Source organism: Annulohypoxylon maeteangense, assembly GCF_022496945.1.
Source record: "Annulohypoxylon maeteangense strain CBS 123835 unplaced genomic scaffold GGS22scaffold_12, whole genome shotgun sequence".
NCBI lineage: Eukaryota > Fungi > Ascomycota > Sordariomycetes > Xylariales > Hypoxylaceae > Annulohypoxylon > Annulohypoxylon maeteangense.
This window is the reverse complement of record NW_025953259.1, coordinates 507,052-531,208: the sequence shown is the minus strand read 5'-3', so window position 1 is coordinate 531,208 and position 24,157 is coordinate 507,052. Positions and strand designations below refer to the sequence as shown.

The following is a 24,157-nucleotide window of genomic DNA, read 5'->3' as shown; positions in this document are numbered from 1 at the left end:
GCGCCGATGGGGATAAAAGTCGTTAGTACTAGTTTCGCTACAGACTAGCTATTCTTTGCTAAAGGAGCTAGGTGGCTTGCAGAAGAAATAGTCGCTACATCTATAGATGCTTGTGATAAAGACACATCAATAGAATGAATCGTTAAACTTCGATCCGGCGTGGTGAGAGAATGCAAGCAAGTAACATAGGAAGTCTAGGAGCTGAAAAGATAAAATCAGGGGTAATCGATAAGACGCTTGACCATGTAATTTGTTACGTAACCATTTTGCAGATCTCAGTGCAAATCAATTTATGCTTATTACTAAGCAAATTGCTAATATAGTGGGGCGATAAATGACGTCTGACTTTACTAATACTACTTTAGCTCAAACACGGTGCCAGAAAGAACTTTTTTCAACTGTGGATGTACAATCGCCAATCTTCCCCTTCGCATTCTAATCAGTGCTTGAATTTGATTCTCGGACAATAGTCGGCATATCTTGGCGCATTTTACGATTCATCTATAATATGATACACTCGATATGAGTACACGGGCAATACGCGGTGGCGCTCATGCTTCCCGTAGTTGTCCGGGCTTGAGCTCGAGGCCAAGCCTCGGCAGGAATTCGTTTCCGAATGCCTTCATAACGAATGCAGAGAGTTTGGTTAATCCAACGTCGTGCGCATGGGGGAGGCGTTTATATACCATGCATACCGGTCCTTTGAGGACTCCAAATGCTGATATGAGTGCAGCTGGGTATTATCCTAGGGACAGTGTGCGAGGATGGACGTGCTCACAACTCAACGTGGCTTCGAGAGGTAGTCTCAAAGTCAATGCATGGCATGGATATGGGTTCAAGAGATGCCTCTCCCAGTCCAACAGGTCTCTCCAGGAGAAAAAGGAGAGTAATAGTAAGGATCAGTACGTCGTCCTTGCTACGTTGTCATTCTGCTTAGCCCATAAGCTCATCATGTTTCCCACGATACATATCAGTAGGGTATTCCCCAATCTGAACCTTTAACTCTTGAAACGTGCGAAAATACCTTACCGTAGACCCCTCCAACTAACTAGCATCTTAGAATACCTTCTCAGCCGACACAGTCAGAGCCGTTATCTACAACCAAACCTCGAGGAATCCGAAATGTGATTCCGAAGGTGATACCTGTGTTGACGGCCCATGAGAACATATACACAGTGCCTAACATCCTAACATTTTCGCGCCTCATAGCAGCGCCGTTCGTCGGTTATGCTATTGTTCATGATGCTCCTGCGTGGGCGCTAGGTCTGTTCGCTTACGCGGGAATCTCGGACTTGCTTGATGGTTGGATCGCGCGCCGGTGGAAGCTTCAGACTGTCGTCGGCAGTATTGTCGATCCGATGGCGGATAAGATACTCATGACTATCTTGACCGTGTGTTTAGCTTATAAGGGGGCGTTACCAGGTAAGACTATCTACTCCAGATTTTCACGGGATATGCTGTGCGAAATTATTACCATATCAACTATCAGATGCTACTTTGTTCCATTAAATGCGCTAACTAAAAAACTATTCAAGTTTGGCTTGCCTTTATAATCCTCGGGCGTGACGTCGGTTTAGCGATTTCAGCCATATACTATCGATGGATATCTCTCCCGCCGCCGAAGACTTTCACGCGGTATTGGGACTTCTCTCTACCATCAGCAGAGGTAAAACCTACAACTATCAGCAAGTACAATACCTTCTTACAACTAGGGTTGATGGGGACAACCATGTTGACGCCCTTCATAACTGCGGATGTCAGCTTAGCTATGTCAGCGTTCCAGTATGTGCTCTCTCAATGCTTATCTAATGAATTACATAAGAATTTCAACAATTTGTCATCATTGTTACACAAGCTGACAAAGCAATAGATATTTAGTGGCCACGACGACTGTATGGAGCGGTCTGAGTTATGTGTTTAGCAAAGATGCTGTGAGGATCCTCTCACAGAACAAGGACAAGCCTAAAGGTCAATAGCGTTTTATGAATAAGTCCTAGACGGTGGCATGGAATGCTACACACATAGTGGTTCCAAACTCTACGGAAAAAAAAAGAAAAAGGAGTTGAGGTCAGCACATGGTCAATACATGGTTTTGTAAATTACGGGGGATTATACTTAGCGGTTGGGAAAATGCATTAGTGTTCACCTCCTCCTCGTATGGCATTTCGCATGACATGGTACTAGGTGGTAACCGAGACACATTACTATTAGTTGTGCTTCTTCATCTTTAGTATCCACTAATTTATGAGATCTGGGACTATGCCCTCATAGTTACCTCAACCTTTAAATCACCAAGATGAAATCAAATAAACGTTGAAATAAACAGTTGCTTCAAAGTTTCAATGCCCAGTGCTTTTAATATTAGTAAGCTTAGTCATCTGACTAATTTCTTACTAATCGCGCTTTTGAGCTTACCTAATGAAGAATGTGCAATTAATAGATCGGGCAGAAAATCGACCACTTACCATATTTAGCATCAAGATCTACACCGCTTACTAGTTTGAGCTTAATTCCTTATCGTCAACCTCTTATCGAGAAATTTGCTTTTTTAGGATGACAAACGACCGACAACGATGCTGGATTGCGATATTTACGAATTGGATTCAGTATTCGGTTCATTGCTTCAGATATGAAGAAAGCATGGAGACCCAGGGGTTTAAGTCGGCCTATTGGCACGGCTCACAGACGACCCCTCGCCTCACGTCTTCAGCGGAGTAATTTCGCCACAGTAGCTCAAGATGCGAGGTATGTAACTATTATAACTTAACCTTGGCACTCTTCATGGGTCAATGCTGATTGACAAAAAATTAGACCGTTTGATGTTATCGTAATAGGCGGTGGTCATGCCGGATGCGAAGCAAGCGCTGCAGCCGCTCGATCTGGCGCACGAACAGCTCTAGTAACACCCAAACTTGACAACCTCGGAGTCTGTTCGTGTAATCCTAGTTTCGGTGGAATTGGGAAGGGAACAATAATACGTGAAATCGATGCCTTAGATGGAGTTGCGGGGCGAATCATCGACAAGGCCGGTGTCCAGTTCAAGATCCTGAACCGGAGAAAAGGCCCTGCCGTCTGGGGTCCCCGCGCTCAAATCGACCGAGCGCTATATAAAAAGCACATGCGCGAGGAGCTACAATCATACCCCAACCTGTCTATCATAACAAACACCGTATCAGACATTGTCTTAGGCGAGAAAGTAGTCGATCCTGCTAGCGGTCCGTCTAAGAGCAAGATCACGGGCGTACGCCTCGAATCCGGCGAGGTATTACCAACCAGCGCAGTAATCATCACCACGGGAACCTTCCTAAGCGGAGAGATACATATCGGCCTCGACGTCTTCCCGTCAGGGCGAATAGGAGAGAAAGCGACTTTCGGGCTAAGCAAGTCCCTAAGAGAAGCCGGTTTCAAGCTCGGCAGACTAAAGACAGGCACGCCCCCACGACTACACAGGGGAAGCATAAACTTCAAGATCCTAGAAGAGCAACTCGGCGACGATCCCCCCGAACCATTCAGCTACCTAAACGACCGCGTAGCGGTCCAAGAGCAACTCCTCTGCCACGCGACCTACACGAACGACAAATCCCACGACGTGGCGCGCGCCAATTTCGACAAGACGGTGCATATCCGGGAGACAGTGCGAGGGCCGCGGTACTGTCCGTCGCTAGAGTCGAAGATCATCAAGTTCGGGCACAAGGAGCAGCACATCGTGTGGCTCGAGCCCGAGGGTTTCAACAACGACACGATCTACCCGAACGGGCTATCGATGACGATCCCCGCCGAAGCGCAAGAGCAGCTGCTCCGCACGATCCGCGGGCTCGAGAACGTGCAGATGACGCAGCCTGGGTACGGTGTCGAGTACGACTACGTCGATCCGCGGGGGTTAAAGTCCACCCTCGAGACGAAGGCGATCGATGGGTTGTTCCTCGCCGGCCAGATCAATGGGACGACGGGGTACGAGGAGGCGGCTGGTCAGGGGATCGTCGCGGGGATTAATGCGGGGAGGAGCGCGCGGGGGTTGGAGTGTGTGCAGATTACGCGCGCGGACGGGTACATCGGGATCATGATCGACGACCTCATCACGAAGGGCGTGTCGGAGCCGTACCGCATGTTCACGAGCCGTAGCGAGTACCGCATGAGCACGCGCGCGGACAACGCCGACTTGCGGCTTACGGAGATGGGCCGCGGTTGGGGTGTTGTGGGGGATATACGGTGGAGTAGGTTCACGGATGATAAAGCCAGAATGGGCGATCTCACGCGGAAGTTAAAAGAGTGTGTGCGTAGCGCCCCGGCGTGGAATGCGGCTGGGTTCGCGAATCGAGTCGATAGCAAGGTCCGGTGCGCGCTGGATATCCTGCGCCTGCCGAACGTCAAAGTCGACGATCTGCTCCTCGAAGTCCCGGATATAGCGCAGTACCCCCCACGCATCCGGACGCGCGTCGAGATCGAGACGCGGTACGCGCCGTACGTCAACATGCAGGCCGCGGAGCGGGAAGCGTTTTTGCGGGATGAGGGGTTACGGCTTCCGACTGATCTCGATTACGATACTGTGTTTGGGCTTAGTTTTCATGAGAGGGTCGCGCTGCAGGAGGCTAAGCCTGAGAGTATTGGGCAGGCGAGACGGATCGAGGGGGTTACGCCTGCGGGAGCGGTGAGGTTGCTTGCGTTTGTGCAGAGGGGTTTGCATGGGAGGGGGATGGCGGAGGTGGAGGGGGAGATGGCGCCGCTTGCGGGGGAGGTTGATGGGTTGGATGCTGAGGCGAGGAAGGGGGAGTTGTGAGGGTTTCGGGGGATAAAGAAGGGTTTATATATGATATGGTGGGTGGCGGTAGGTGTATTTATACGGGATAGTGCATGATGAAGGCGTTTAAGGGGGAAAGACGTTGGCATGATGTAAAAGCATGGTCTGATCTACTCAAAATATACCACCAATACATAAGCATTCGAAGTACATCTAAGTCTCGTTATTGAAACGCGTAGGGCATCAAGTAAACCTCACGAAGAATATAAGAGCGGGAACTCACCCGTGACACCTTTTCCGGTTTGCGATACACTTAACTTCACCTACAGAGCTAGGCATCTAAATAAGCGATTCACATAAAGCAACATCCCAATGCCCACAAAATCACCTATTAATTGACCAACCTATCCTATCTATGCGTCTTCCTACCTCCTTCCAATCTCCTTCCTCAACCTACCCGCCGTCGTAGCCGGCGGCGGTTCCGGCCACGAAGCCACAGCATCATCGACCTCTTCGAGAAACGTGGCCGCGTTATGAATGCTGGTACCGCCAAGCACGACCCTGATACCGGGAGACGAGGCGTTGATGGTAGCGATTGTCTTAGCCTCTTCGTACGTAGCACCCCCAATGATAAAGACGACGATGTCCTGCGGCTTGTCACGAGTCGTGCCGCCGCCGTCCACGAACGGATACTGTTGCTCTCGTAACCGGCCCTTGATTAGGTTCTGGAGCGTCGTTTCCAAGTGCGGCGAGTGCTGAGTATAGACATTTTCGACGCCTTTGAGCCCCTTAATAGCCCGCGCCCCGGAAAAGATGCCGCCGGACTCGAAGATATCCGCGATGCCGCCCGCTGCTTGGGATTGCTGTAGGGAGTGGTGGTAGATGAGAAGCTTAGCAACTAGGTCTGCTTGTCGCGCAGGAACACCGCCTGCAGCAGACAATAGATCCACTAGCATGGCTAGGGAATTTGATGGATGCTTCTCGTATCGTAGAGCGTACAGAGCTACGAGTCCAACCTTGTTATCGGCAGTGACTGATGGGGACTGTATCAGCTTCTGAACATTCTACGCCAAGTTAGCATCGTAAAAATATGATTAGGAAACCAAGTGATATACCCTTAGATCAGTGGCATGGTTATCATTACAGGCCAAGCTCTGCTCGACCTCGCTGACCTCCAACAAATTCTCAGCAGCTACCCTCCGACTGAGTTCCGAAACCAAGGTAACGTGTTTGCTGACATTCCCGGAGAGTTTCCTAAATTCGGGGTACTCCTCGATGAATCGTTTCATGTCCGTTATCGATTCGATATTCGCATTGTTCTTCGTTTTAGACTGGTATTGCTCCACGTAATCCTTGATATTTCCACCAAGATCGCCAAAATTCAAGTACATATTCTTCTTGAAAAACGGATCCTGGTCTTGCGATAAGACGATTTCTTTGAGTTCTGGCCGGACGTCTGGGACGTCGTCTAAATTGACACGGCCGTTGTGAATTCCCAGTAATTGATGCACCATTGCTTGATATGTCCATTGGTTGAGTAGCGGTGTGGCAGGATCTTCTCTCCTGTCTAGAATCAGAAGCATCGGAGGCGTATCAACCTTTCGAAAGTCGAATAGCTGTTCCTCCTGTGTCATATGGTATCGTACTTCAGTAGCTAGCTTTTTGGCAAGCAGGCTGTTCCTCTCATACCGGATGAGAGGCTTCTTTTTAAGCGACAGCAAAATAGCTATTAATCCATCCGTCGTCCGTTGCAACGAGTCTGGATTCCACATATCCGGATTGCCGCTCCATATTCTCTGCTGCGGTAATGTGAGATTAAGTGAAAAGAGGTCGGGGTTGATGACGAGATAATCAGCGAAGTGTTCTTGAACTTGTTTGACAACTTCGTGGTCGTCAGCTTCTGCTAGTCTTTCCAACGACGATTTCTTTACGACGTTGCTGAAGTACAGATAATATTCTCCATACTTAGGATCCCGCAGTTCGTCTATCAAGAACTGGATAGATTCTGGAGATGGTCGGACAAAACATAGACATCTGAGATGGCGCATCTTTTCTCGGTTCGGATTATCCAACCGATCTGTGAGATAGACTTCATGATTGAGTAAAGACGACTGTGTGATTGCGGTTGAGACAATTGGTACTGTGTCCTTGTCTAAAAGGAGTATCTTCATCTTTGCCGACGGAGTTCCAGCTGCGCTGTCTCCGGCCGACACCATCTTAGAGATGTAGCCGGAGACGGCTTGAACGACATCCATCTTGTTCGGCTCAGTGAGATACAAATGACAGTTTTCAGAACTCCGACGTGTTCAGGTTGAGATTGTATTTAGTTTGGCAGGACTCAAGTTTCGGTTTATTCTTCCAGTGAAGCTATAGATTTGGAAAGCTATAATTCGTAAAGTTTCAGGCGACGGTTTAAGAGTTCTTTATAAAATGAAATGAGGTGATGAGACTCGAGTTTAAGCTCTTGGAAGCTTCAACGTTCAATTGAACATGCCGCCTAGAAGGTAGTACCATGTACCGCCCTAGATCGTCACGGAGCAGGGGTTTGAATGCCAGATGACGTTACGGTACCAGATACCTCATTTCCTTCATACCATTGGTGTGGAGCAAGGTAGTGATTACATATCCCGATAAGATAAAGAATTGTACATACATAAACCGACAAGCTCTAAAGCTCGAAAAGTTCAAGAGCAAAATGATTCATTCCTACATAAATCTACCAATTTCTTCAATTCCATTTCCCGATTAAATGTAAAAGTCGGTCCAGGGCACCTGACCCTGGAAGCCATAAACCGAAATGGCTACGACGGATATGTGTCCGATGAAACCTGAACCGACGTGGGAAATCCCGCCAACTTTCTGCTTTGTACCTTTATAAGCCGCGCTGTGATTGACTAACAAGACCGCCTAAACAGTTTGTCGTTCACCCAAGGGCTCATCGTCGGCCAGATCTCCGTCGTACTCCTCATCGCTGCTTTTATCAAGTTTTTCATATTCGGCGATGCCCCGTCTCCCGAGGTGACCGCCACAATCCGGGCCGCCGAGCGTCGATCTCGGACACTCGCTCACCGGCAATCCCTCCTCACCCTGCGAAGCACCACCCCGAATTCTGCGAGGCCCGGTCAGCCGACGTTAAATAAGAAAAAGTCGAGCATACTACGGAGTCCTCCCACGCTGACCATCGGTTCCATCCTCAACAAGACGTACTACAACGTCGACAGCCACCAGCCCGAGTCGCTAGACTGGTTCAACGTGCTGATCGCGCAAACCATCGCCCAATTCCGCAGCGACGCCCAGCAGGACGACGCCATCCTAACCTCCCTCACCAAAGCCCTAAACGGGACCTCGCGCCCAGACTTCCTCGACGAGATCAAGGTCACCGAGCTAACACTCGGTGAAGATTTCCCCATATTTAGCAACTGCCGCATCATCCCCGTCGACGAGGTCGACCAGGATGGATTAAGCCTAAACAAGGGACCGCACGGGGAAAAGCGTTTCGACGCGAACAGCTCGCGAGCGAAGCGAGAAGGGTCGCGTCTACAAGCACGTATGGACGTCGACCTAAGCGACATGATCACCCTCGCACTCGAAACCAAAATCCTGCTCAACTACCCCAAGCGACTAACCGCCGTCCTCCCCGTCGCCCTCGCCGTATCCGTCGTGCGGTTCAGCGGCACCCTCAGCATCTCCTTCATCCCATCCAACCCATCCCAATCCACGCCCACAATGATGACATTCAGCTTCCTCGACGACTACCGCCTCGACTTCTCCGTCCGCAGCCTCGTAGGCAGCCGCTCGCGGCTCCAAGACGTCCCCAAGATCGCACAGCTCGTCGAGTCGCGCCTCCACCGCTGGTTCGACGAACGCGCCGTCGAGCCCCGCTTCCAAGAAATCGCGCTGCCTAGTCTCTGGCCGCGGAAACGCAACACCCGCGGCGGTGACGACCCGCTCCTCGACCCCGCCCACGGCACCGCCGCGTCCTCCGTGTCCAGCGGCAGCGCAGGCAAAGGCAAGGGCCGCGAGATCGCGCGTGAGCTCAAAGAAGAGGCTCGAAAGGAAGTCCGTGCCGAGGCTGCCGCGGGCCAGCGGAGGGATCTGAGAGATAGGGAGATAAGCCCGCCGGAAAACCTGCGGTATAGACGCGCTAGGGGCCAGCGCGACGGCTCGGCGATCAGTGAGTTTAGTATGCCGGGGAGTCTGCCCGGGATGGGGATGGCGCTTGATTTGCCGCCTTGAGGGTTGGGGGGTGGGATGTTGGGTTAGTTATGAAGTAAGAAGAGATGAAATGAGATGAGACGAGATGATATGAGATGGGATAGGATGATGTCGACGATGTTGATGAGAAATATACCCGAGCCTACCGATTCGCGTGTTAGGAGAACGCGGGGCCAGTCGTTGAAGTTTAAAAAACAGGAGCGAGAATAAGGGATACAGGGCACAGCGTCCGGTAGTGATTCCTGCCGCCTGGTAGATCGTGCTTTATGAGAGGCGAGACGAGGCGGGTAGGCCAAGTGCTCGGTCGAGTCATCGAACACTTTGTAAGATTGGTCATATGCGGTATTAAAACAGAACGCAGACCGCACCTCTCCACGGTTGGGTTATGTATAAATTGTAGACTATCAGTGTAGCCAATACATACTAGAACAAGCCCGACGACGATCGGAGGCAGATATATCACCACTAATCTAATACACTAAATCACGAAGTCTTCGAAATGTACTGATTGATGTTTCAAGATTACATTTAAAATTATATTCAACGTTCATCATAGCTAGTCAATTCGTGATCGTGTTCATCATATCTTTATAGCAATCAAAGCATTAGAGCTCTCCGTCAACGAGCCCAAGTTCTTATACCAACCAACTGCGCCCGCCACAAGCACTATATAATAAATTACAGTCCACAGCACAGAAGGTCGGGAAGAATTCCCTCTCTCATCAACAACGATCTCAGGTAGTACGCGACCCCAGACACGCGGCAGACCCATGCAGTTGCAGAAAGCATGCACGACGAAAATAGCCAGCAAGCTTCCCGAACGGAGAAATAGAAAGGTGGCGTAAGCTCCGAACAACGTTGTGAAACCTAACTGCATAATGGAGCGTACTAGGAGGAATGACGTAGGCACGTTAGGTAACGTGACTCGGAACTCATAGAAATGGTGCAGATGCGAGAGCCCGAAGACTAGCGGCGAGAGGAAAATAGTCGTCGTCACGGACGTCTGGGCCGCGAGCATCAGGGGTACTGCAGCAGAGCGGAAAAGCACCTCCTCAGTGAATGGACCCTATTCGCTTTATAAGTATGACATGACCCCCAAATGAATGGAGATTGTGGGAATAGGAACGAGTGAATGGGTAATATAATCAGAGTTGCACAAAGTGCTATTGTAATTATCCTCATCTGACAGGTCTTGAGTCTGCTCAGAAACACGGACCAATGTTTCTCATCATGAAGTAAGGGTAAAGTAGTTTGAATAATCAAACACGAATAAAATCGACGATATCACGGTGTCTCGGGTGGTGAAACGTGTGGCTAGACACTAAACAGAAAGGAACTTACCGCGACGATGTTACGCCATGTGGTCCATTCAGTGAAGAGAGCCGACAGAGGCCGGAGAGCCAACCAATCCCGCCATTCCTCGTCGACGATTAAGTACTCGTACAGCGGTCCGGCAAAGAGGATGGCGGTGAGTAGCAAACTCTTCCCCGCCTCTGCTAGGCCGATCGGCCAGTACCCAAGCGCGTGGAAGGCCTCAGCGGTCGTGGCCCGGTCTTGGGACGTCAAAATGACAAAAGTTATGGCAGAGCAGACAACAGAGGTCAATGAGACAGACGCGATGCGCGCGCGGATTACTGACGGCGCGTCCCGTGATAGGGTACTAGACGGCCTCGTCTTGGACGACAAATAAAACGGCACCACATAGATGATAGTATATATTACCTAGTGGTCGGTCAGTATCTGCGTCTACCCGCATATGTGACTGGTACTCACGAGCAAGAAGATGGCGGTACTAGTACTGATTGGAGGTGGTTTTGCTGGCGCGGCTAAGTTAGAACGGCTGATAGTACCATAGATGCATTAGGCACAACTTACGTTCGTCCTTAAAGTAACGGGTTATGAAACCCGGTAACGAAGGCATTATGTTCAAGGCCTAGGCTGCTAGGTTGATTCTGACGCCTTATCTGCGTGATTTCCCCAGATCTCCTTGAATCACGTATGTTGAGGCTGAGAGGCTCGGTTAGATGGTGACAACCTCAAACCAAGATAAACCTTGGCAGCTATCTATAAGCTGACGAAGTACTTTATGCTCAGCCACTCTCGATGAAGCTTCTTGCAATCATATATCGAGAGCTTATCTCTAGTAATTCTTAAAGCATGAATATACTCCCCCGGATATCACATGGGTTGAGTGAATCGTCGGGAATGCTGGAAGGAAATTATCATGCTCGATCGGATTATGCCTTAGAACTTTGAAGTGTGGGTGAACGAATGGTCCGTGGGGGGAGGATTTACCTTCCCTTACCCCTTGACCTTGTCGAATTCTCCGCTGACAGAATTGGAATTGGAGTTGGATCTGGAGCTGGAGTTGAACTTACAGGTCAAACGTCTTTGTTTGACTAAATGACATATTCTGCTGCAAGATTCGGCTTGCTGCAGCAATTGAAACTGGAAAAGGTAGAGAAGTCTACACTTGTCATAATAATATGGAAAGTACAAAGAGAACACAGGCGGCTAGGCCGCTTTTTTCAGACCCCAAAGTCCGAAGTTGGCGCTTCAAATGCAGGAGGCGTCTTGTCGACCTACAGAATCGTGCTGTAAGCGCGTGAGGCTCTCAAGTCTAAGGTTTCACGGCTTTGAGGCAAGACATGAGCAGTATCAAGGATAAAAAAGAAATCAAGAATAATTGAGTGGAAAGTTGGAATTTTCATGTGGTCCGACAGTTTATGAAAAGGTCTAAGCTTCAGGTTGACGAAGGTTAAATTTTGCACGCGCTAGGCAAGGGGTCCCTAGAAAAGAGGCTGGTAGCTGCCCTGGCTGGCCAGCTGTTTAGCGCATACAGTTTATTTAGTAAAGATTAGTACTGTAAAGCACGGTCCTTAGAGAGATCCTCAGGTGGAGAAAAACGACCCGCGGGTCTACGGGTTTGTGAGCGCCAAAAAGAACCTAAAGAAAACCGATTGACTAAATGGGTTTAATTAGAATAGACAAGAACAAGGATTGCGAGGCGAACGTCATATCGCTGACTATTTCCTTCAATTCGCCTGAATTCCAGCTGCATTGAAGAATAAACGTGGAAGCGGGATTACTGCCTCTTTTGGCGACGAATGGACTATTAAAGGGCACACACGACTATGCGAATTTTCCAAGTATTTTTACGCGTTTATCAGTTGCGTCGCGTTGGATTCCTGATAAGAGTCTTAGAATCCCAAATATACGAGGTACAAAGTGAGAAAATTAAGTAAAAGTTGGCACCTGCATCAGTCCAGTATGGGTCCACCAGATTCTAAGCCACGTTCTTTTTCTGGCACTTGCTCTCCTGAGTGATTGCTAGGTCCCTGCTAGCTCCTTGCTAAGTCTGCTAAGTCTAGGCCAAGTCCTTGCTAGAGCCTAAGAAAGCTAGGGTTCTATTTCCCTAATTAGTCCTAGCTTACGTCTTTTTGGTCCACTTGGCCCTGGCCTCGGAATTTTCGGCTGGGTCCGTGATCTATGATTTTCTGGAACTTCCAGGTACAAATCCCCAGACTGCTAGATCTCACCCAATTGAATATCGCTATGGTCAACGTTTAATTTGCACATCTCTTCACCGATTTTTTGCCCTTGCTGAAATGTTTCGACTTCAGCTAGTCTATCATATTGGACAGATGTCTCGGTACTTACTGATTTATTCCTGAAGTATGAAGTACGAAGTACGTACTACGCAATACAGTACAGCCATTGATGCTGAATACAGTATTATTGATGTATTACAGCGTCAGAGCATCTCCGTAATGTCTCTGTCGGGATATTACGATCATGTCGCTGCGATGTGGTCGGATGAGAAAGAAACAAGAAACAAGAGAAAAGAAAAATCTCCGTCTGGGCAGAGAATATGTAGCGGCGCCTTCTGAGACGAGGCCAGCCTTTTAAACGATTATTACTAACGAATGGCTCTTCGACTACGAGCCAAAATATTAGGCGATGGGACGTTTGTGCGGCGTAACCCCCCTGGCTACATGCTGTAGCCTTTAGTCTGCAATCGTGGTAGGTTCCTCGACCGCCTCGCCCCATATTCTTTTTTAACCTCATTTCAACTTACATCAGTAGACCTGCATACTGCAGGCGGATCCAGGATCCGCCGCTATGATTCCTCTAAGACTGAGAAATATACTGGCCGACTGGATAAACAAAGACACGAACAGAGACCTTAGTGGATCTCTTGCACATCACTATTGTCTTCCGGCGGCTTGTTGATTCGATCACTCTTGTCACTCGAGTTGATCGGTCATTAATCCTTTGCATATCTGCAAATCTGGAAGAGGTATGGTCTATTACCTACAGTACATACATACCTATGCGTAACGGTTACGCGGTGAGGTGTCAAGGACTCAAGGCATAAGGGTACTGGTACGATTAACTAGTACGACTACCTTGTCAATGTCAGCCTTTTGCTAGACCCATTTTGGTACCTAGACTCCGTGAAGCTTCTCCCTGTTCGTTGCCATCTTCCCCATGGCTACCCTTGTCCTACTTTAGTTCGTCAGTTCGTTCGATGGTACCCTAACGCTCCTTTTCGGCTGCATTGCATAGTCCACATGCAGCCGCCATTAGATGGCTGACTCCAGTCGATAGCCAATCGATCTTAACTCGGCACTCTGGGGGAACATTTCAAGAAATAATACCCTCCCGTCTGCCCTCTTACCAGCTTCGCTGCCTCTCCCTCCTTCCGATTTCGTTTTGCCTCTTGCAGATGTGTGTGTTCTGTATGTAGCGTAGGAATTGTCTGTCTTTCTGGTCTCTCTTTGTCGACCTAGTCCACTCTTTTGAAACTTCTATTATTCTTCATCTAAAGATCTATAGTTTGCCCGTCTTTTCGACCTTGCTTAGATCTCACCTCCTTGTCGGTCCTCTTTGATAACTATTTACCGAATTTTTACTTTATCTCAAAAACTTCACGTCTCTCTTTAGACTGCTTCACTGCTTGTTCTGGTTTTTCGATTGATTTTTCCTCGCCCTACCGCGCTCTTACATTAATACCACACGCTGCTCGTCCTTTGTGACCACCACGATCTCCGAATCGCTCGGACTCCACACTCACTATCGTACCCGCTTATACGTTGAAACGAAAAACGAAAACGAAAATCCACGTCGAATTATACGCCGAAATTTCACAGTTTATGAAAATAGTTATGGCATATGTCGAAACGTTATCTTAGTTATAGGAATTAGGTAATTACCTATTTAGAGAGAAAAAATCCGAGGAATTTTTTCCGCAACTCCGGGCCGGGCCCGCGGCAGAGGATGTCATCCTCGACATCATCATCATTATCCTCCCAATCGCCAAGGCCGCCGTTGCAAGAAAGGTCGGAAGCAGAAAAGAATAAGCTGCAAATTCGCATCGTCCCTTACTCACCTCCGAGGCCAGGAGATGGCGAAGATAGTAGCAAGTCTCACGCGCAAGATCAAGAAACTGGAGATGTTCAGAATAACCCGAGCACAGCCAATGACCGAGAAGTTATTACGACGCCACAGAGGAGGAGAGCCACGAGTTACGGGACAGATGAGTATGGCGCAGAATCTCAGTCTTCATCTCCGGTATTTTCGACACCAGCCTCGCCATTGGAGAGAATCAAGGGCAAAGGTGTTTCAGGGACGAAACTCGCTTCTGACTCGTCTGGCCTTGGGCGCACTGCCCCACCATCCCCTGTCGATAGAAGCTATAGTAGGTCTGTTAATGTCCAGCCCGAGCCATCGTCGTCGCGCCACGATGACAGATCAGCTTCGTCGACGTGGAAACGGCCGTCGTCGAGAAGAGAAACTTTCATCAACGTCCACGCCGATAAGACTTTCTCAGTTGTGCTCAAGTCGACGCGTCAGCGGCAGTCCGACAGGTCGGAATCTACGAATGCGACATCTATTCACCCCTCCAATACCTCCATTGTCAGCTCGCATGAAGAAAGCTCATTTGTCGCATCTACCGAAGATCGTCACGGCTCCCCATTAAGTTCCGTACCCGAGCGTAGCGTCTCGCCTTACACATCAATTGCACCATCGACAGCCACAGCGGTACCTGAAGACCAAGACACCGAATCTTCTTCGCCCTGGAATTATCGCATGGTTGGTGGCTTACGCAAAGTCCCCAAAACTCCTGATATTAAGGGTAAAGGCAAGGCAAGGGAACTCTCCGAGTCACCACTACCATCACTACCACCGTTACCAAGAACAATTGTCACGCCACCGCAACAACCATCTTCTCCTCTCGCTGCAAAACCATCTTTCGCCTCCGTACAAACTGATTCGACCATCGAAGAAACGACAAATTATAAAATTATTGGTCGTAGCTCTCCGCCTTTACCTGATACAGAAAGCTTCGAGGAGTCACCCTCATCAAGTAGCTCAAACATCAAACTTCTTGGTCAATCATCTCCCGCGCAGACCGTTGCCTCGTCTGCCGCTGCTCCGGGATACGCCGACACACCGGGAAGCAAGAATTATATTGTTTACGGCGATACTTCTCCGCTTTCCTCATCTGCTACTCCTTTCCGAGGTCACTACTACCATTCTTCCGACGAGAGCTCCATTCGACAGCTACGGGAGAAATACTCACAAGAAAGTCTCGTTGTACCTCCCCTTCGACCTCATAAAAGATCGTCATCCGAGGATCTAGGCTACCATAAACTTTCATCGAAAGAGAACCTTCGAGGACGCGCGAATTCATTCTCGTCTCTTTCCAGCATTGTCAGCCAGGATACCGCGTCTCTTTTCGGCGGTAACACCCCGAACGTTGTTCGCTTGGCCCACACACCTTCCACTTCATCTATTCCACGATCTACATGGGTAGGAACAGCAAGCATTCCACAACAACCACGGGTACGGATGGATATACATCAATGGAGCTCACAGCTCTCGACTGTGATGTCCGAGTACGAAGGTAGCGATCCCGGTTCTCAACTAGCTTCCCAATCGGGTTCCCATCCGGGCTCCCGTATCGCCTCCATCGGTTCAATTCCGGAGCGAGTTAGTAGTGCTTTTGGGAGCAGAGACAGCAGACATATGCGAAGCATATCGTCGTCCCTAGGCCTAGAGAATATCGATGTACGAAGATCACACTCGAGATCCCATTCTAGATCGAATTCCCAAGGCGATTCCGTGGAGCGTCCCGGACCTGCGTATGCGAGGAATGGACAACCCAGTCCTCTCATCCGTACCGTTCGAGATCACGACGAACACGGTGATGGATTGGCGGATCTCCATCAATTGGACCACAAGCCATCCCGAACTCGCCTAGGCTTCTCTAGACAAGCCTCAGATCGGAGTCTCCGTTCATCGGGTAGCTCCCGCGCCGGAAGCTTGACAGCATCTTCTCTACCGACTTGGGCAAGGCTTTATTATGGTAGCGGGGAGAGGCGTTGGCTCGCACCCGCTTCCATCAGATCTATGTCCGACGCAGGCGATAGTTACCCGTCTAGCCCCTGGATTGGTGGTGGTGGTTCTCCAGCTCACGACCAGACTATTTACAACCCTCGTCGAAGACCCATGGATATTGACCTCCGTGGCCAGCGACGGGGTTCGATGGACATCGAACCCGTTGGCGAGACTGGCGATATCCGCCTGGCCCCTAGAAAGAAGACTTCGAGTATCTGGTCACCTCACCTTCGCCTGGACACACGAGCTAGTGGCTTCAGCGCATGGAATGCCCCATCCGTCACTTGGTCTGCTGACAGTGGTGTATTTGGGAGACGCAACATTCAGGTACTCCTGTTTGTGGCGGGATTTTTATTCCCATTTGGTAAGTCTAGTTGTTTGTAGATAGATGAATGGTACAGTTACTAACCTAAAAAATAGCATGGATGATTGCGGCATTCCTGCCGCTACCTCCGAAACCAACGCTCGCCATGGACGAGCGAGATCGAAGCACGACGGAGTTTGCTTCCGAATCAGGGGAGCCTCCACGAGGACAACATGTTCTCATCGACGATTCACGATACCAGAGCGCGAGATGGTGGAGAAATGTGAACCGATTTATGGCCGTCGCCGGACTGTTAATCCTTGGAGCAGTTGCTGCTCTTATAGTAATAGGCGTTCGACAGAAATGGGCACAATAATGACGACGATAATGGCGACGAAGACGCTCCCGCGCGCAACCCCCGAACACACGACATAACAACATTTCTATTTTCACCTTCTCAACGACGACTGTACGATTTTCTACGTAATATGTAATGACGATTTCACGAGCCATACGGCTATCACCTCCGACCTTAGACCATTCCGGTACGACAACCGACACTTATCATTTTGATGCGGATCTACGAAAAAAGTAACGTTTTCGCTCTTACGCATCCACGATCTTTTTACATTTGCCATCAAAAGCTTTGCGATCATTTACTTCACCATATACTTCTTCACATACTCATTAACCGCATCTTACTGTACTTCATTTACCCACATCCTCATCTTTCGCTTCGAATTCTCATTCTAAGCCTTGTATAAACGCACTCTTAATCTTAACACCACTTTATTCGATCCTTTTTACTTGTATCTTTGTATTAAAAAATAGATGGGAACAGACGGGACATGATACCCCCATATCAAATTGCTTGCTTGGAGTCGGGACAACGAAACGGAGGACCGAATCTGACGACGCAGTCTCCCCGGGCGTATTTTATTTGCTTTCTTGTCGGGACAGTCGATTTGACTTCGTCCACAGTTTTGTAGGGGAATGGGATGGAGCGGGGAGGGAGGGAGGGAGAAGGACACGATTCCCAATTGAACGAGGAGTTGAAATGGGATGATATCCACACCACGTCTTGTCTTGCGGAGGAAAGGGAGGAAAAGGGGAGACGACGCAGACACAGAGACGGTCTTTTTTGCCTTCGCACACTCGAACATCTCGGAGCAAACTGGATGGTCTAGAAGTTATTCGACGCCTTTGAAATGTGCAATGAATGTCCCTCGCGCTTGGTTTTAGCTAGCGGTTGCTGCTGCGGCAGATAGATGACATCACGCATTCGATGACGAGATTTTACGAATTAAAAGTTTTTTACAACTATGTTTATATATGTTTTCCCGTCGTGTGATGTGATGTGATATGTTGAGTTTTGATGTTTGAGCTGATCTGTATTCTCGAGGTTACCTATGGGATAGTTAAGATTGGACCTTCGCCGGCCTTAGCTACGACGACTTGTTTGAAAACATTACAAGCTTGTAAGATATCATAGACATCACGAAACATTGTGATCCTTTACTTGAACAGACGCCTCATAAGGTGCCTGGCAGTGTAAGGATGACCATTGCAGGACCTTGAGCCATTGTAGGAAAAAGCAATGGACTGTCTGCTTGTTATTGGTACCTACTTAAGAAGCTGTCCTATACCTTGCATTACCTAAACAATACCTATATGTTTCTATATAAGAATTGCTAATGTCTCTTGTTTTCGAGTACATCTGAATTAATAACTTCCAAGGTTGCGATGAGTCCATAAAATTCTGTATACATGGTAAAGTTAAAGGTAATAAATAACCTTGAAACTTATCTCATAACGATTTCCCTGGAATACCTAAGTAACAGTAGTCGAATAGATATATGATATGATATTTCCTGTCCTTATTATTTTATATCACATCTATGTACTTATATAGAACATGGGCAGAAAGTCGTTTCTTCTAGGTAGAATATCGACCGGAAGTTTCACCACCGGCCATCGGTCTCCTCCTTACCATCACCATACTCCCTCCCAAAGCACTTCGATACCCAGACACATATAACCGACCTCACATTCCCATCAACCCAGAGCACCGCTCCATATCACCTCATGTCATACGAATACTTCTCGAATTTCTCATCTATCTCATCTTATCTACACCGTATTACTTAATCCAAGCCACCAAGCCACCAACCTCATGTCTCAGATAAGACCTCATTACATCCAACCCCCCAATTCCCCTCCACAATCACACCACTACCTACACTCACTCCCCCTTCCTCGCCCCAGCCCTCCCCCTAACCCCCACCTCCAAAGTCCCCGTCCGCGCCCTCTCAACCTCAATGCGAAATTCCTGAATCGCCTCATCGATATCGCGCCCGGGATCCTCGCTAACACCCAACACGGGCTCCCGTCCCCTACCCGTAACACTATCCGTGCTAGCGCTCCTGACCATCTTCGCGCCGGCATCCTTCGTGCGTTTCTCGAGCACCGCTCTGAGGTGTTTCTTCGCGGGGGAAGCGAAAACGGCCATGCTAGCGCCGGTGGTGAGGATGGCGTAGAAGTAGACGTGGCGCCACGCGAGCAGGCTCTGGTCGAGGCGGAGGATGACGAAGGGGGCGACGACGAAGGAGAAGGTTGTTTGTGTCGCGAGCCAGGATGCGATGTCGTAGTATTTTTTGCTCGGGAGCGGTTTTTGGGTTACGGGGTCGAGGAAGAAGGGGCGGATTGTGCGGCGGTAATCTGGGGTTGTTAATAAGATACAGTCATAGAAAAAACAAGGAATGAGAGGGGACTAGACGTACTCTTCGCAGCCTGCTGCACGAAACTCGCAAGCACAAAAGACATGTAATACCCAGGATAAAACCCATGCCAGAAAGCGCTCGTCACGAACGTCGCCATGCTAGCGCGGAACCCGGGCTTCCTGTTGCGCGGTGTCACACGTAGGTAAACGTAGTATCTCAGCCACTTATTCGTGTTCATGTTCCAGTTGCCGAGGTAAGCGCGGCTGTTCTGCGCGGTCTCGACGCCCCAGGGGTTGATATTCTGGAGGCGGTCCCAGGAGATCTTGCCGGTGACCGGGTCGACGCCGTTGTACCCCAGGCCGGCGAGGATGCACGAACCCTCCGCCATCGACCACACGCCGTAGTACTTGGTCCGCGCCGTGAACCCGACCATGTGCATGATGAAGACGCGGCGCACGAACCCTAGCGACATGAATTTGTCGTCGAGCAGCACCTCGTGGCTGTAGTACTTGATCAGGTTCAAGAACAGGTATACCCAGATACAGCCACTCGCGAGCTTCCACATGGCGGGCGTGGCGCTCCTCGGTATCTTGCGCTTCTTCCTAGTCGGCGGCTTCTTGGCGGGGTCGATGGTCGCCGGGACGTCGAACATAGTGCAGTCGAGCCATCCGCGGTACTCGTTATAATCGAACGCTGGGCCGGTCAGCAAGGACGGGAAGAACAGCACGTATCCCGCGTAGTCTAGCAGGCTAGGTAGCTTGAGTATCCTCCTCGACTTCTGAAAATCGCTGAGCTGGTCCTCGGGCAGGGTGCCGTCCGCCACGTTCCACGCGAAGGCGGATAGCTTCATGACGAGAACCATCTGGGCGCCTGTGATATCGATCTCGGCTGGGTTATCGGCGAATTGTCGTGTGAGTTGGTTTGCGGCCATGTGGCCCATGAGGAAGACGAAGGCGATCCATGGCATGTATGCGGACGTTCGTAGGTAGTGGGCGAGGCCGTAGGTGACGGCGGAGGAGATGAAGAGGGTTCTGACGCCGGCCCATAGGGAGTATAGGCCTACTAAGTAGAAGAGGCCACCACTATTATCGCAACAATCATTAGTCTCTTGATCATTCTAAGCTGCTTTAAGGAGGCGTTCTGAAGCTCCAATTCACACTCCATACCTGATCACAAATGCATTTTTGTATTCGGGACGAGCGTCTGGGACACGTTTTAAGAGGCCGGCGAGCGGATACGATATGAAAAAGGAGAAAATGAGCTTGACTATCGATTGGCGATCTTAGCAACCTCATAGCTATAGGGTGAAGTCGGATTAGGGAGAACCTACGCTCATCAGGGGAAGCTCCAACGACCCCAGACAGGAACTCAAACGCTACATCAAGTCAGCGCAACGTATTTACCACCAGCAATCGTGTCTAATCCTACGTTTATTGATGTAGGGAAGCATCCTGTGTACGCGCGATTCGTTTATTTCGAGGATCTGTCATAACTCTAGGAAATCGAACAACCGTACAATCTCTTCGAAAGGAGGAAGAAACTTAGGATTTAGGAACGGCGAAAGCGAAACACGGCTATGGCCAAATGGTACACATTATAGGTAATAATAGTTACAAGCCTCAAAGCCGGATAGAAGAGATAAATAAGGAGGTAAGTCTAAGACCCTCGTCCCGAAAGCATAACCAGAGGCTTGGATTTTGGATGGTTTAGACTTTAAAGCTTCTGAACTTTACTGGGTGGATATCCATAGCAGAAGAAATGTTGGGATGCGAAGCGGTGATGTCACCCGTAAAAGTGGATACCATCGGGCATGTGCCAGTTGGCATGTGCTCGCTTCACTGGCTACGATAAAAGGAGATGCTTATCAGGTATATATGTACCTCCATATAGACACGCAAATGCAAGTCAGGAGGCCAAAAGTCGACCACACATCGTACAGCATACGCTTTCTGCATAATGTGCAGGATGTAGGTACCTAGTTATTAAGTGGCTTGTTCGCTTCATCTATTATCACGGAAACATACTTCAGATTAAGCAGTCAGATAACCAACCGGGTTTATAGCTTCTTTATTATGACTGCTAAGGTAGACAGCTCACGCATATTCATATCCGTATATATGATATGCCCTATTCACCCTTCAACACCGATTCAACATGCTTCATTCGCATAGTCAAGAATCGAGGCCGCGTGTGGCGTATGGCCTCTTCCCGAGTCTGGCTATTTCTTGAAATGATGATGCCTCGAACCCCCCAAAACAGGTCTCGAGGTCTTCGTTCCTGTCTTGCGCCGTCCAAAATATGATGAATGACTTTCCCCATATCCGTAAAGCTCCGTTTTCTCATTATAAGTTAAAAAGTCTATACCTGAAATCAACTGCCCTTTCATTTCACACCACCTGCTCGAAAAAGATGGGTAAATATTATACAGTAGTATCTAGAGGCCGAAAAGGGGGCGTTGATGCATAGGCGCTTGACCGTCTCGCAGTGTATGCTGCCCGTTTAGAATTGCATTGGCTCAAATTGGCCACGGCTTTTGCTACTGGAAGCACAGCCACATAGCTCATAAGGATGATATATTCTCCTTGTTTACGAGTTGGCGGCATCGCGGTTGCTCTGAGAGCTTGCGCTCATAGTAGGCTGCGTAGTTGGCAGCGAGTTCTTGGCCACCTGCGACTGGCGCACCTTCGCCCAAGCGTATACGATACCACTGACGAAGCCGATGAAGATAGCAGAGACACTACCGACGGTAACGGGCGCAGAGAAGAAGATAAGACCACTGACGGCAATCGGAAGCTTGTTGAGAGCACCGACCATAGAGTAGGTGGTAGAAGATGTAACTCGAATGCACCACGCAGAGCAGTATGAGATAAAGATAGCAGCCATGCCGGAGTAAATCATGCCGATGAAAAGGGCATTCCGGGACTCCGGCGGGAAGTTCTTGCTGAGGTTTGCGCTAGACCAGTCTTCGGCGACAAGGGAGCAGATGATTAGGACAGGAATGGTGAGGAAGTTGTTGTAGAACATGGCTATAAATTTGTCAGCATGCTACGGAAACACCTTTGTCCATAATAACAAAACTTACTATCCCAGTCCTTAAAGTTCATGTTCTTGATGACCTTACGCATACCAAGAACGTATGAAGCAGTGCAGAAAACGTTCAGTCCCATCCAGGCATAACCGGCGTTCAAGGTAGCGAGGGCGGCGGCAGCCTCGGCGGTTTGAGCAGCGCTGCGGGTGTCTGCCCAAGCTGCGACGACGGAGCTAAGAACCATAAGACCAAAGGAGAGTAGCGCCAACGGTGTAACGCTTCCACCGAACCATAGAACCTCGCCATATGCGATGACGATGATGGTCAAGTTCTTGAAGATTGTGTACACAGGAACCGATAAGAATTGTAGCGACTTCGTGCTCGTGTAGATCATGCCGACTAGGAGAAGAGAGATGGGGAACCCTGTGGCTGTGTCAGTATATGCAAGGCTATCAAAGCAACCGGATAAATAGACACGTACATCGCTTTCCCTTGTTTATATCGAAGGGTGCGAGGTTCTTGATTAAGCCCAATTGCTTGCAGGCCTCGATCGTCACTATACAAACGATTGACTATCGCACAATTGTTAGAAAACCGGTCGTCCATTTCGCCAAGATATTGGGATATAGTACCTGAACTGCAAGGTAGAAGAAGTTCAAATTCCATTCGGAACCGGAAACGACGTATTTGTTCACGACCGTCATACTGATGGAAGAAAGGCAGTATGCCATAATAGACGTGGACGGGCTGTTCTCGATCTTGGACATCTGACCAGAGAGGTTATGGTGAGATGCGGCTCTCGATGGGCGAGGCGGGATGAAAGGATCCTTCTCTCCTCCATAAGGACTTCGCATCCCCGAGTCGGGCATGCGAATGGTGTAGTCTTCATTCTTCTTGTCCGACATGATTGCGATTGCGATGTTGGATGCTGATATTATCCGCCTCGAGTTTGAAACCTTTTTGCGATTGAGTGTTGGGAGGTGGTTTTGTTGGCGATATCGTATTCGAAGAAGGAAGATCTGGGAGGACTGACAGAAATCAGGGGAAAAAGAAAAAAAGAATGGGTGCTATCTGAACTGTGGTATTGTGCTATCTGTTAACAGTTAAAGCGTTAAAGCAACCTACGACGCTGCGCCCGGGGCTGTGGAGCCGGCTAACGCGTTGATTGAGACAACTTGGCAGTAGCGACTTCAAGAATCGTAAAAAAAACTAGAAATCAGATTTGCCTCTTCCCGGAAATCGATAAATTAATCGAGGACTTTTTGAATAGAATAGAGCACGAGACCTTGAGAGGAGAAAAGAAGCTCTGCAGAAGTTTACAAAGTCAAAAAGTCTCAATGTTCATCGACGCGTGTCTATGTATTTTTATTACCTCCAAAAGTTTAATCATGGGTAATTTGCCGTAGGATTAACATGGGTGTGGCTAGTTGGCTATGACCGCTAGGCAAGCTGGGTAGGGCAGCGCAGGGCAGGCAGAACTTAGCGATAAAAAGGACAGGGGACCAACCTTGACTCTTTGAGCCAGCTGTCCAGGCAGTAGCAGCCCTGGAGATTTGTTCAGATTTCTGGCTTGGGCGGTATGCAATCTTAGTTCGGTCTTGGCAAAGTAAAATTAGAAACTTCAAAATGCAGCCAATCAGAATATACGAATTGATCCTTCCTTGAATTTGGAAATGCATACAACTCCTGATATCTGCATATTGCTTATATATTTCTCGTCTGAAATTCACAACGGGATCGGGATCCCC

General features: G+C 49.1%; 8 protein-coding genes across 8 annotated transcripts; 4 read left to right on the top strand and 4 right to left on the bottom strand.

The window, feature by feature from the left end:
- The first annotated feature begins 377 nt into the window (after window positions 1-377).
- Window positions 378-2,279, top strand: GGS22DRAFT_167084 (CDP-alcohol phosphatidyltransferase-domain-containing protein). The gene is made up of 4 exons (XM_047961947.1): window positions 378-902; window positions 1,061-1,422; window positions 1,536-1,782; window positions 1,871-2,279. The coding sequence occupies exons 1-4, from the start codon at window positions 523-525 to the stop codon at window positions 1,974-1,976; spliced, it is 1,095 nt and encodes a 364-aa protein (XP_047817313.1). The 5' UTR covers window positions 378-522; the 3' UTR covers window positions 1,977-2,279.
- Window positions 2,280-2,629: 350 nt separating this feature from the next.
- Window positions 2,630-4,777, top strand: GGS22DRAFT_190137 (glucose-inhibited division protein A subfamily; the record flags this gene model as incomplete). The annotated part of the gene is made up of 2 exons (XM_047964937.1): window positions 2,630-2,745; window positions 2,812-4,777. 2 exons carry the CDS (start codon window positions 2,630-2,632, stop codon window positions 4,775-4,777), a joined length of 2,082 nt encoding a protein of 693 aa, XP_047817312.1.
- Window positions 4,778-5,044: 267 nt separating this feature from the next.
- Window positions 5,045-7,184, bottom strand: GGS22DRAFT_31258 (Sec1-like protein). The gene is made up of 2 exons (XM_047966788.1): window positions 5,854-7,184; window positions 5,045-5,802 (listed from the first exon to the last, which is right to left on the bottom strand). Exons 1-2 carry the CDS (start codon window positions 6,991-6,993, stop codon window positions 5,164-5,166), a joined length of 1,779 nt encoding a protein of 592 aa, XP_047817311.1. The 5' UTR covers window positions 6,994-7,184; the 3' UTR covers window positions 5,045-5,163.
- A 259-nt stretch (window positions 7,185-7,443) lies between these two features.
- Window positions 7,444-9,444, top strand: GGS22DRAFT_167080 (uncharacterized protein). Its single transcript, XM_047961946.1, has 2 exons — window positions 7,444-7,576; window positions 7,654-9,444. Exons 1-2 carry the CDS (start codon window positions 7,536-7,538, stop codon window positions 8,972-8,974), a joined length of 1,362 nt encoding a protein of 453 aa, XP_047817310.1. The 5' UTR covers window positions 7,444-7,535; the 3' UTR covers window positions 8,975-9,444.
- A 25-nt stretch (window positions 9,445-9,469) lies between these two features.
- GGS22DRAFT_31247 (uncharacterized protein) lies at window positions 9,470-11,115 on the bottom strand. The gene is made up of 4 exons (XM_047966787.1): window positions 10,829-11,115; window positions 10,727-10,770; window positions 10,295-10,675; window positions 9,470-10,019 (listed from the first exon to the last, which is right to left on the bottom strand). The coding sequence occupies exons 1-4, from the start codon at window positions 10,872-10,874 to the stop codon at window positions 9,534-9,536; spliced, it is 957 nt and encodes a 318-aa protein (XP_047817309.1). The 5' UTR covers window positions 10,875-11,115; the 3' UTR covers window positions 9,470-9,533.
- Window positions 11,116-13,990: 2,875 nt separating this feature from the next.
- GGS22DRAFT_31223 (uncharacterized protein) lies at window positions 13,991-17,139 on the top strand. The gene is made up of 2 exons (XM_047966786.1): window positions 13,991-16,721; window positions 16,778-17,139. Exons 1-2 carry the CDS (start codon window positions 14,234-14,236, stop codon window positions 17,035-17,037), a joined length of 2,748 nt encoding a protein of 915 aa, XP_047817308.1. The 5' UTR covers window positions 13,991-14,233; the 3' UTR covers window positions 17,038-17,139.
- A 1,375-nt stretch (window positions 17,140-18,514) lies between these two features.
- On the bottom strand, window positions 18,515-21,131 carry GGS22DRAFT_31211 (MBOAT family protein). The gene is made up of 5 exons (XM_047966785.1): window positions 20,810-21,131; window positions 20,712-20,756; window positions 20,548-20,647; window positions 19,442-20,463; window positions 18,515-19,379 (listed from the first exon to the last, which is right to left on the bottom strand). Exons 1-5 carry the CDS (start codon window positions 20,829-20,831, stop codon window positions 18,904-18,906), a joined length of 1,665 nt encoding a protein of 554 aa, XP_047817307.1. The 5' UTR covers window positions 20,832-21,131; the 3' UTR covers window positions 18,515-18,903.
- Window positions 21,132-21,845: 714 nt separating this feature from the next.
- Window positions 21,846-23,753, bottom strand: GGS22DRAFT_31205 (UDP-galactose transporter). Its single transcript, XM_047966784.1, has 4 exons — window positions 23,042-23,753; window positions 22,891-22,981; window positions 22,464-22,832; window positions 21,846-22,407 (listed from the first exon to the last, which is right to left on the bottom strand). The coding sequence occupies exons 1-4, from the start codon at window positions 23,312-23,314 to the stop codon at window positions 21,968-21,970; spliced, it is 1,173 nt and encodes a 390-aa protein (XP_047817306.1). The 5' UTR covers window positions 23,315-23,753; the 3' UTR covers window positions 21,846-21,967.
- Between the last annotated feature and the right edge of the window lie 404 nt (window positions 23,754-24,157).

Bases quoted from the DNA above. Each gene is read 5' to 3' on its own strand.
- GGS22DRAFT_31258 (XM_047966788.1), bottom strand. From the start codon at position 6,993: ATGGATGTCGTTCAAGCCGTCTCCGGCTACATCTCTAAGATGGTGTCG. The intron at 5,803-5,853 runs GTATATCACTTG...AACTTGGCGTAG, and splicing joins ACCATGCCACTGATCTAAGG to AATGTTCAGAAGCTGATACA.
- GGS22DRAFT_167080 (XM_047961946.1), top strand. From the start codon at position 7,536: ATGGCTACGACGGATATGTGTCCGATGAAACCTGAACCGAC. The intron at 7,577-7,653 runs GTGGGAAATCCC...CCGCCTAAACAG, and splicing joins CCGATGAAACCTGAACCGAC to TTTGTCGTTCACCCAAGGGC.
- GGS22DRAFT_31223 (XM_047966786.1), top strand. From the start codon at position 14,234: ATGTCATCCTCGACATCATCATCATTATCCTCCCAATCGCCAAGGCCG. The intron at 16,722-16,777 runs GTAAGTCTAGTT...CCTAAAAAATAG, and splicing joins GGGATTTTTATTCCCATTTG to CATGGATGATTGCGGCATTC.
- GGS22DRAFT_31205 (XM_047966784.1), bottom strand. From the start codon at position 23,314: ATGTCGGACAAGAAGAATGAAGACTACACCATTCGCATGCCCGACTCG. The intron at 22,982-23,041 runs GTACTATATCCC...ATTGTGCGATAG, and splicing joins TCTTCTACCTTGCAGTTCAG to TCAATCGTTTGTATAGTGAC. The intron at 22,408-22,463 runs GTAAGTTTTGTT...ACAAATTTATAG, and splicing joins GAACTTTAAGGACTGGGATA to CCATGTTCTACAACAACTTC.
- GGS22DRAFT_31247 (XM_047966787.1), bottom strand. From the start codon at position 10,874: ATGCCTTCGTTACCGGGTTTCATAACCCGTTACTTTAAGGACGAAC. The intron at 10,676-10,726 runs GTGAGTACCAGT...ACCGACCACTAG, and splicing joins GTACCGCCATCTTCTTGCTC to GTAATATATACTATCATCTA. The intron at 10,020-10,294 runs GTAAGTTCCTTT...TAAAGCGAATAG, and splicing joins CATGGCGTAACATCGTCGCG to GGTCCATTCACTGAGGAGGT.
- GGS22DRAFT_167084 (XM_047961947.1), top strand. From the start codon at position 523: ATGAGTACACGGGCAATACGCGGTGGCGCTCATGCTTCCCGTAGTTGT. The intron at 903-1,060 runs GTACGTCGTCCT...CTAGCATCTTAG, and splicing joins GAGAGTAATAGTAAGGATCA to AATACCTTCTCAGCCGACAC. The intron at 1,423-1,535 runs GTAAGACTATCT...AAACTATTCAAG, and splicing joins TTATAAGGGGGCGTTACCAG to TTTGGCTTGCCTTTATAATC.
- GGS22DRAFT_31211 (XM_047966785.1), bottom strand. From the start codon at position 20,831: ATGCTTCCCTACATCAATAAAC. The intron at 20,757-20,809 runs GTAGGATTAGAC...GACTTGATGTAG, and splicing joins GCTTCCCTACATCAATAAAC to CGTTTGAGTTCCTGTCTGGG. The intron at 20,648-20,711 runs GTAGGTTCTCCC...GCCAATCGATAG, and splicing joins TGGAGCTTCCCCTGATGAGC to TCAAGCTCATTTTCTCCTTT.